The sequence below is a fragment of the Ambystoma mexicanum genome, chromosome 13, assembly GCF_040938575.1.
Source record: "Ambystoma mexicanum isolate Mex_15411 chromosome 13, UKY_AmexF1_1, whole genome shotgun sequence".
In the NCBI taxonomy this organism is placed as follows: domain Eukaryota; kingdom Metazoa; phylum Chordata; class Amphibia; order Caudata; family Ambystomatidae; genus Ambystoma; species Ambystoma mexicanum.
In genome coordinates this window covers 791,699,504-791,710,588 of record NC_090938.1, presented here as the reverse complement: position 1 = coordinate 791,710,588, position 11,085 = coordinate 791,699,504, and the positions used below count along the sequence as shown (strand labels likewise).

The 11,085-nt window shown below is 48.3% G+C and overlaps 1 protein-coding gene across 1 annotated transcript; it reads right to left on the bottom strand.

Annotated features, from left to right (window-relative positions):
* Positions 1–7,385: 7,385 nt before the first annotated feature.
* On the bottom strand, positions 7,386–9,536 carry LOC138520696 (heat shock 70 kDa protein-like). The gene has a single exon (XM_069632961.1). It carries the CDS (start codon positions 9,359–9,361, stop codon positions 7,424–7,426), a length of 1,938 nt encoding a protein of 645 aa, XP_069489062.1. The 5' UTR covers positions 9,362–9,536; the 3' UTR covers positions 7,386–7,423.
* Positions 9,537–11,085: the final 1,549 nt, after the last annotated feature.

Below are 11,085 nucleotides of genomic sequence, written 5' to 3'. Positions count from 1 at the left end.
TGTCTGTGGTGGTTACGGTTGCAGGGCCACGCTTCACAGTATTGACTCCTGGTCCTGGGGCAGCTGATCAAGGGAGGGATGCAGTCCTGCAGCCACAGACGTCCTCATCATATCAAGGGCCAGGTACCCTTGGTCTAGGCAGGCGTGGGGTCAGCCAACGCGGTGGTCGTGTGTTAGCTGGCGATACTGTGTGGGAGCAGTCCATGTATGCTGTTGCACAATAGCAGCAGGCTTCACATAAGATGTTGGCTGAGGGCATGGATAGGGTGGCCAATTCCATGATACCCCCAGCAAGACAGGTGGGGCACCAGCATCAGGCATTACGGTCCACATGCTGCTCACACAGGCTGAACATGGTGGCCAGCAACAGGAGCCGACACGCAGAACTGAGGGCTCTGCACGCATCCTTGGCTGCAGATGGTCGGGCCAACAGGGAATCCATGAGGTCAGAGTATAGGTCCCTCAGGATTACACTGACTGCACTCGAGGCATCCAGCAGTAGACAGTCTAAATAGCAGATGCAAATGATGACTCAAAACATCACAGAGGAGCTGCGTGCATACCGTGAGGTGTTGCATGGAGACCTCCGGGCCATCATGTTGCAGATGCAAGCATCTCAGTCCCGCATGGCCACTGCCATGGAGGACCAGACCAGGGCAATATGTGGTGATCCTCCCTTTCCACTGCCACATTCTGATGCAGCACCAGAGGGTGGCAACAGCAGCGACAGGTCTCCCACTCCATCATAGCCGTCCGGCCCATTGACCCATGGAGTTTTGTTTTTTAACATCCACACATGTGGGTGTTGACGTGCACTCTGCACCTCCTATATCCTGGGTGGGCCACCTCCCGCGCACCCCCTGGCCACTATGGCCTTTTTTGTTGGTGTTTTTTGTCTATTGTGCATTTATGTGACAGTGTGTTGCTTTGTGTGGCATCCAAGGGCATCCACTGTAGGTTCCAGCTGGACCAATAGAGGCTTGTCTCGTGTTGGTGTTTGTGCCTTGCGTCCAGACACATATGCCACTCCTGCTTCCCCTTTCCATGGGCTTGCAAGGAGGGCAGCATGCATGTGAAAGTAACTTACACAGACTCATTGGGCTTCCTTTCTATCTGTGGACAGTCTCAAGTCCGGCCTGTGTATACACCCCTAGTGGGATTCATGATTGTATGTCCAGTGCATGGTTGCTATCCCTTTTTGTTTGTACATTGGGATCCATCCTTTGATCATGTTCCATCTTCATGTATTGGCTTGCCTATCTGTATTATTGTTGGCCTTCGGTATGTATGTGCTTCCCTGCCCACTTTAGTTATCAGGGCCATCCAACATGATGGAAGGGTGGCATGTGCAAGTTATGACATGTTGAGGCACTTGGCATTTATGATTGGTCACTGTCAGACATATTCACTATTCTGGCCTGTGTATCTGGTATGTTGTACTGCCCAATTGGTGTTCCTGTGTACATTGATAGTTTGATGTGTGAGAGTGACTTGTTTATGAACTGGTTCCGTTGATTGTTGAGACCTTTGTGACAGTGGAGTTGAGTGATAGCCTTTGATTTTCACTTTTGACATTACATGCCATGGCAAGGTGTGGCGACCAGGTGACATGGAGTGTGGGATGGTTTAGGTGACATACCGGCATTTAGAGGTGTACTTTGCCATCGTGTTAGTGACATGTTACATCTTCCATGTGCTTTTAGTACTAAGGGATGCACACAATGTAGCACTTCCCAGGACAGATTCTCAGGGTGTTAAGGTTGGGACAGATGATTGTCCCTTTGTCATCATCGATTGTCACCTTGAATGTGCCAGGCCTGTGTGCACTCCGCAGGGGTTGGCTTTTAGGTGAAAAATTGTGCCACAAGCTGGGTACGGGCAGCCTCGCCACGTGCCCATTCCCCCCCCATGCGCAGCCGCCATGCATGTGGTTGGGGATAGGGGGGCCCCACCATGTCCACGGGTACACCACGTCGTGTTGCAACATTGTGGAATGGACTAAATAGATGGAATGGATGAAGTGGACAGAACGGATGAAATGGACGGGACGGAAGAAGTGGATGGAAGTGATAGAACGGACGGGATGGATGGAGTGGGTGGATGCAATGAACAGAGTGGGTGGATGGTGTGGATGGAGTGGATGGAGTGGGTGGAATGGATGAAGTGGATGGATCGGAAGAAGTGGATGGACTCCCCCTGTCCTGCTCTTGTGCTTGGTCGTAGGCGCTTTACTGATAATCACCATATCACACTACTACGCTCACTCTCTCCTACACACCATCATTCAAATAGAACACTGCTATACTACCATAAAATTTGTTCTAGCTGTTCTCATACTAACATGACCCCACAAACACCTCATCATCCTAATAAAACACAGCTAGCTGAGCCCATACCGGCTATCTTAGGCGTCTCCTCAGGCCTAACACAGCCAGAACTCAGTCTGAGAGTCCACCCTCCAGACTGGACACATTCAACTGACTTCCTCAGCACCACACCTACCGCTAAGAAGCAGCTATCATGCAACAACAACACCGGCTGCACACATATCCGGTGCGCCCATGAACCATACAACACTCACTCCCTCTACTGACTAGATATTTGGTTCCTGAGGGCGTTTAACCTACAAGCGCTTTGAGGTCATACCAATGATACATAAGGCGCTATATAAATGCCAAGTAACATAACATAACATGCTGCCACAATGATCCTGCACACTACTGGTGGAGCATATAGTAGCTCACCTCCAGAGCAGTCAAGGGAGTGGAAGTGTGTCTTTAGCACTCTGAATGTGCTCTCCACTATGCCCCTATTTGCAATATGGGCTGTGTTGTATCTTACCTGGGGTGGTGTAGTGGGGTTCCTTATTGGTGTCATCATGTAGGTGCTCAGAGGGTAGGCACTGTCCCCTGTAGAGGTGAGATGGATTGTCAGTGGTGTGGTTTTGTGTGTGTGTGAGACATGCATGCAATTGCAGGGCCATTTGCACTCATCAATGAGCCATGTGTTGCCATGCCTCCCAGCTTCCAGGGCCTGGTGTAAGGGTGACATTCTGTATATGAAACTATCATGGGTGGACCCTGGAAAGTTGGCATCTACAGAGGTAATGATTCCCTTGGCATGACATACAACCTGCACGTTGATGGAATGCCAGTGCTTGCGATTGCGATAGATGTGCTCTGTGGCCCTAGGTGGATGTAGGGCCACATGGGTGCGATCGATGGCACCAAGCACTTTAGGGAAGTGCGCCACCCCTTAAAAGTCCTGGTCCACGGCCGGCCTTTCTGCAGGTGTTCTGGGCATGTATATCTGCCTGTGGACTAAGGGGCGTGCAGTCATGATTGCCAACACCTGGTGTAGGCAGCGTGATTGCGCGGCCTGTGAAATGCCCCCGACTATGGCAGTTGTCCGCTGAAATGACAAGGTGCCCAAGAAATGCAGTACATTGAGCACCTTTTCCAAGGGGCTCAGTGCTTTGGAGCACAGGGTGCGTGTTGTGAGGTCATCTTCCAACTCCGTGAACAGGTCTTCTATGATATGAGGTGGAAACCTATACCTGCCGTAGACCTGGTCATCAGGCATCCCAAAAAGGCTGGTCCTGGGTAAAAAAAATGCATGCCCTGGCTATCCTCTTCCTCCTGCGGTGTCTCACGATCACTGCTGTGAAAAATGGGACATTCATCGTAGCTGTATAGGCGCGTTGTTTTTTAGCGCACTCTTTTTATGCATTTCTGTAAGTGCACGGTGCCGCTTACATCTGCTTTCGCTTGATAGACTTGTTTCTGGATTAGCGCGTCTTTTTCCACACGACGGTTAGCCCTGTTTGATTCCATGAATACATGTTGTTAGCACGCGTGTGGGCGTTGTGAGTATTTTGCTGTGGTACTTCCTGCGTAACACCCACATTTACGCTTGTTGTTCCCCATTTGACGTGTCCCGCCCACTTTTTTTGGTGACTGCGCTAGATGGTATGGGCCTTAGCTGGGCGTCTCGCGCAAGGCGTTTGTGGTGTCGCAGTGACGTGTTGGACCTGCGCGGATTCAGCGCAAGTCTCCGGTAAGCCCAGCGCATTCTGTTCCATGAATCAACAAACGGGCACTTGCGTGCGTTTTGCACGCAAGCGCCCCTTTTTCTGCACAAATTAATTCCATGAATCGGGCCCAAAATTGGTTAAAATAAATAGGCATAGAACATTTTGGTTCATACATCACACTCAGTTCGTCACCATCTCCTCCACCAATTCTATCAAACTTATACATTGATTTAGTGCCTTACTTAGAGGTTATGGATCAGGGGCAAATTTGATTCCATATCTTATCCCCAGGACACAACCGACATTCACCAATGTAATTCCCAAAACAGGACTGACGCAAACCTACCAGGGCTTCACTTTTAATATCAGGTGATCCAACGTTTCAACTTCTTTACAACAATGCCTACACACTTTGGTGAGTTTGCCTTCTTCCAACGAAAGCAATTGGCAAGCTAATGAGCCTGAGCCTTAACAGCCTGTTCCTGAATTTCCAGGAGGGAAAACTAGTTAAATGATGTGCAGAAGTACACAGTCGTTTAAAGCTGATTTTTTAATTACTATACCGCCTATACTCTCCTAGAGAATAGCAAGTACGGCACCAGTCAGTCAGCCACAGGTGGTGTTAAAGCCTAAATGCAGGGAAGGATAGGACAAAAGGTAATTGTCAACAGTTACTCTCTATTAAGAAAATCTCATACTTTCTTCACAAAATATATATTTATTTTAAATAGTTAATGAATAAAATATTTCATAAAAAAAGAAACAAATTTCATATTAGATACATTCAACACAATACTCTAAGAATACAATCAACAATGATAACAAAAACACATAATCAATGTTTCTAAAAACAATGTACACATTAGTAGATGGATCTGTCTATAGGGAGAAATCCTATTAGATCAGGATTTTAGATCATTCACGATCTAAATATTTTTTGGCAGTCTTGAATAGTTCCTAGACTGTAAACTCAACATGTTTCAGACCTTTAGATGGTAGCGGGACTTTCTTCAGGGGTAGTTGTTAGCAATATTAGAGTAGTAAAAATCTTCTTTTATTGAAGTTTAGTGCACTGTAAAAGGAGCAGCTGTTGACAAAGACCAGAATGAAAAAGAATCTGCATTTTTGCTCATATTCTTTGGACACTATTAAGGTGTTCGGAAAATTCAAGGTTATCTTAGTTACCTGAATTACCAAGTGTAGTGCGTTCCTCAGTGGAGGAAAAACATAGCCTTATTAATTAGGCGTTTTTTCAGTAGGGCGAAAGAATGAGTTGTTTAAAGCCTGCAGGATTTTCAAGAACCAAATTACTCTTTAGGCCCCACAGATCTAATTTGGCAGCACTCTTAAGCACTCTTGCATGTGTACCTTTAGCTTCCTCTTCAGATCAGGCAGTAATGTTAATAAAGCTGCTTCCTGTGGTGCTCCTCTGTTGGTACTTCTGATCTGACCATATCCATAGAGCTGTCTGGGTGGAAGCAAGGGGCACACTCGTATGTGTCGGTTACCTATTTTTCATTGGAGTATTTTAACTCCCTGTTCTTTTTTGTTGGGAGTAGTTGCCTGTTTTTAGAATGTGAAAGTGGCCAGTAGACTGCTTATCTGTAGGTCTGGTGGGGACTAGAGCAGGTCAGGCTCTAAACGAGCATTTTAGTCTTCACTTGGGTATACAGGACTGCACTGGGCCATACAGAGTAGGGATCCAGCAATTTGGTGTTTGAGGTGATGCTTGTGAATATGACAGTGCCTGGGTACATTAAGCCATGGGTGCCAATACTGGTGAACACCCAATATATGATATTCTGCATAGCACATGCTATCTATCCTTATAACATGAATGGTAAGGGTGGGCATAATAGGCTGTACTTGCCCTTTGATCTTAGGCCCCAAGTGCTGAATGCTGCACCTGGCACAGGATACTACAGTTTGACATACTATGACTTTACCAAGACAAATGAGATTACCTGGCATAAAATGGGGGTTCATGAGGTATCCCGTCAACAGGTCAACTTTGAAAGGTTGAACACACAAAATAGAAATGGACAACAGACTCTGCTCAGTGTGTACACTGACATAAATAATAGGCTATTAACTGTTGAGCAGCAAAGGATGGAAAAAATACTGTAGGGCCTGTGTGTTTTCCTTCTGGGTATTGTGGGTGTGCCTGGCATATCATGGTGCTACTTGGGGATACAAGAATGGGATTGGAATGTGATGGCAGTACCTCTGCAGGTAAAGACGTACATACCAGGAGTCTGTACTCTGTGCATGATACCTGTTACCTTGCTGTATGATGTATGTACGATGTTAGCACCCACACACTAAAGGGTCTCTCAGAGCAGTCCCTGGCATAGGAGGATTGTCGGTGGGCATATCAGCATTTTTCAGTAGGCTGTACAGTTAGTTCCTCGTCAAAATCCTACACTAAATTGCTTGTAAAACAAGTTATGTCAAGAATGCAAGTTAGAACGATTGTAGAAAGCAGTTATATGTTTTGTGACACTAAGCAGACAACCAAGCCCAGCAAATCTGTATTTCATTGCTTCTTGGTCGTGTCCAGCTATGTCTGTGCTCTTACATGTAGAGAGGCTCTCTCTGAAAACATTGCCATTCTGTAGTGTCCTTTCAATGGTTTGCTAGGCACCACCAATACTGTCCATTATGCCAAAAAACCTTATACAACCATAAACTTCAATACACAGAAATATTTGGGCTGTCTGTCAGCGTCCAAAGGAGGACACTGCTCACACTATAAAAGGTTTTATTACCTTCTTCCTGAAGTTTGGAATTACGCCGTTAATAGATAGTGCCAAGACAACGCTCAAGCTGAACGCAGCGCAAACAAAACCAACGTTCATAATTATTTTCAGACGGAAAGGTGCATTATTCTTAACAAAATGCTTACGAAAAGGAAACAAGCAAAAATTCAGGTCAAAAGAAAAATATGTTTATTTTACATATTCAAAGTACCAGCTCTGAACCATGCTGTCAAATAACAAGTTTCATATTCTTCAACATAAAATATGTACATTCGCGAGTGAAACATGTAAACAGTGTCTCGGGCTAGCAGCCCTTAGTCCTTGGAGCTAAATAATGAAAGCATGTTAGCTCTTCTGACCACTCAATAAAACATCCTGGTAGGAGTCCATGAACATAGGCCATTACTATCCATGACTAGTCCACCTCCTCAATAGTGGGGCCAGTGCTGCAGCTACCCTGGATGGCCTGAGCTCCACAGCCACCTGGTAGGAGTCCATGAACATAGTACATTACTGTCCATGACTAGTCCACCTCCTCAATAGTGGGGCCAGTACTGTAGCTGCCCTGGCGGGACAGAGCTCCAAAGCCACCTTGTAAGGGTCCATGAACATAGCAAATTACTGTCCATGACTAGTCCACCTCCTCAATGGTGGGGCCAGTGCTGGAGCTGCTTTGGCGGGCCTGAGCTCCACAACCACCTGCAGGCATTCCCCCTGGCATGCCGCCGTGGTAGAGCTTGGTGACAATGGGATTGCAGACCTTCTCTAGCTCCTTCTGCTGGTGCTCATACTCCTCCTTCTCTGCCAGCTGGTTGCTCTCCAGCCAGGAGATGGTCTGGTTACATTTGTCCACAATCTTCTTTCGGTCCTCCTCTGTGATCTTGTCTTTCAGTTTCTCATCCTCCACGGTGCTCTTCATGTTGAAGGCATAAGACTCCAGGAAGTTCTTGGCAGTGACCTTCTCTCTCTGAGCTTCATCATCCGCTTTGTATCGCTCACCGTCTTGCACCATCCTCTCAATCTCCTCTTTGCTCAGCCGCCCCTTGTCATTGGTGATGGTGATCTTGTTCTGCTTGCCTGAGCTCTTGTCCACAGCAGACACATTCAGGATACCATTGGCATCAATATCAAAGGTCACCTCGATCTGTGGCACACCACGTGGGGCAGGCGGGATTCCACTCAGATCAAATTTCCCCAGAAGGTTGTTGCCCTTGGTCATTGCTCTTTCACCCTCAAACACCTGGATCAGGACGCCAGGCTGGTTATCAGAGTAGGTGGAGAAGATCTGAGTTTGCTTGGTTGGAATAGTGGTGTTACGTTTGATGAGGACAGTCATCACCCCACCTGCGGTCTCAAGTCCCAGTGAGAGCGGTGCCACATCGAGGAGAAGCAAGTCCTGCACATTCTCAGACTTGTCCCCCATCAGGATAGCAGCTTGCACAGCTGCACCATAGGCCACAGCTTCGTCTGGGTTGATGCTTTTGTTAAGTTCTCGGCCATTGAAAAAATCTTGTAGCAACTTTTGGATTTTGGGGATGCGGGTAGACCCGCCCACCAGCACAATGTCATGGATCTGAGCTTTGTCCAACTTGGCATCTCGCAGAGACTTCTCCACAGGATCGAAGGTCCCTCTGAAGAGATCAGCACAGAGCTCCTCGAAGCGAGCTCTGGTGATGGAAGTGTAGAAATCAATGCCTTCGTACAGCGAGTCGATCTCAATGCTGGCCTGAGTGCTGGAGGACAGGGTTCGCTTGGCTCTCTCGCAAGCAGTTCTCAGCCTCCTGACCGCTCTCTTGTTCTGGCTGATGTCCTTCTTGTGCTTCCGCTTGAACTCCTCAATGAAGTGATTGACCATACGGTTGTCAAAGTCTTCACCCCCCAGGTGGGTGTCTCCAGCTGTAGCCTTGACTTCAAAGATGCCATCATCTATCGTCAGAATGGAGACATCAAAGGTTCCCCCACCTAGGTCAAAGATGAGGACATTGCGCTCTCCTCTGCCACTCTTGTCCAGGCCGTAGGCGATGGCAGCTGCAGTCGGTTCATTGATGATTCTCAGCACATTCAGGCCAGCGATAACACCTGCATCTTTGGTGGCCTGTCTCTGAGAGTCATTGAAGTAAGCAGGCACAGTGATGACAGCATTGGAGACTGGGTATCCCAAGTAAGCCTCAGCAATCTCCTTCAGCTTAGTCAGCACCATGGAGGACACCTCTTCTGGAGAGAAAGTCTTGTTCTCCCCCTTGTACTCCACCTGCACTTTGGGCTTCCCACCATCGCTCACCACCTTAAAGGGCCAGTGCTTCATGTCAGCCTGCACCACTGTGTCATCAAACTTCCTGCCAATCAGCCTTTTGGCATCAAAGACAGTGTTCTGGGGATTGAGGGCCACCTGGTTCTTGGCTGCGTCCCCGATGAGTCTCTCAGTATCAGTGAAGGCGACATAGCTGGGGGTGGTGCGGTTGCCTTGGTCATTGGCAATGATCTCTACCTTGCCATGTTGGAAGACCCCCACGCAGGAATAGGTGGTGCCCAGGTCAATGCCAATGGCGGCTCCTTTGGGTGTCGACATCTTCAGTGCTTCAGATTCTTCTCAGATATGGTTATTTCTGCTTGGAAGGTTGGGAGAGTGCTGCAGAGGTTTCGTCTCCTGGGTGTCTCTTGGCTGAGCGCTCTGCCCAGTTGTAGGCTCTGGTATTTTGCAGACTTCCTCTCCTGGGTGTCTCTTGGCTGAGCGCTCTGCCCAGTTGTAGGCTCGGGTATTTTGCAGACTTCCTCTCCTGGGTGTCTCTTGGCTGAGCGCTCTGCCCAGTTGTAAGCTCTGGTATTTTGCAGACTTCCTCTCCTGTGTGTCTCTTGGCTGAGCGCTCTGCCCAGTTGTAGGCTCTGGTATTTTGCAGACTTCCTCTCCTGGGTGTCTCCTGGCTGAGCGCTCTGCCCAGTTGTAGGCTCTGGTATTTTGCAGACTTCCTCTCCTGGGTGTCTCTTGGCTGAGCGCTCTGCTCAGTTGTAGGCTCTGGTATTTTGCAGACTTCCTCTCCTGGGGTCTCTTGGCTGAGCGCTCTGCCCAGTTGTAGGTTAATCGAGGTCGCTGTATCTGCGCTGCTGGAAGCTTTGGTAGAGGAGTTATGTAACTTGCTTGTCAGCAGTTCTTCAGCCCCTCAATTCTCGTAATGTTCTTAGTGCTTCTGTCTGGGTTGCTCTTCTAGGCGCTCTGGCTCAGTTATGTTCAGGTTTCCTGTTCATATGTTGCTGACAGGCTCTGCCTCTGACATTTATACACACGCTGCGAATGTACACAAGGGCCACGAGCTACCTAGACCCCGCCCCCTGGCCAATCATAGAGCGCATCTGCCCGCACACCCAGACCTTTCCCGAAGCTTCACCATTCCCAGCCAATCAGAATAGAGCATGGCTACTCGAGCCGAGCAGCTTCTGGAAACCTCCTGTCTTTTCCTCACAGCGCGGCCAATCATTGCGCGGCTTTTCACAGAAGCTTCGGGAAACGCCCAGTACATTCCGGGCTGTTTTAGCAGGAACCAATCAAAACGAGCGGGGGGCGTGTTGTAACAAAGTGGACCTCCAGTACTTCAGGTAAGTTACAGGTTCCTTTATTGTCCATGTCCAGTACTCTTCCCCAAGACACAGGGATGGTAAGGGACACAAGATGACAAGGGAAACACCGGGCTCACCCCCACACCCATCTTCTCAGCTCACTCTTCTCACTCTCACTCCCAACCGTCACTCACAGAACCTTGCACACCAACATTCTACATAAACATTCCAAGTAGGTGATGTCACACACCCACCTAACCTGAAAGCAGATTACTACACTTCTCCCCCCCTTAGAAACACAAAAGCCAACTGCTACGCCAACACTTCCCAGGGAAGACAAAAAGGAATGACAAGGAAGTGTGACCAGCACGGGACCTTAACACCCCAAGACACCACGCTACCAAAAATTCCACAACACAGCGGCCGCCTATGTGCAGAACCTCTGGCAAACCCAAAACGGAAATCCAACAAAAGGACAGCATTAACTGGACACCAACGGACCAAGAAGGAAAAGATTTCTAACGGCATGCAACCAAAACAAGACAACACCACTCCCTCGGTCACACCTCGAGGCCACAAAAATAAAAAACAGAGCACTTACGCCTGTCCCGAGCTGCCCCTCAGGACCTAGGGCTGCCACCCCTAGCCAAAACTATTGTTAGCAAACACTAACACAACTAACACCTAACCAACCTACCCACCTTAGCACAAATCACCTTCCACTTCGGTCTGCCACCCCAA

What these genes read in the sequence shown, in the direction of transcription:
- LOC138520696 (XM_069632961.1), bottom strand. Translation starts at nt 9,361, where the DNA reads ATGTCGACACCCAAAGGAGCCGCCATTGGCATTGACCTGGGCACCACC.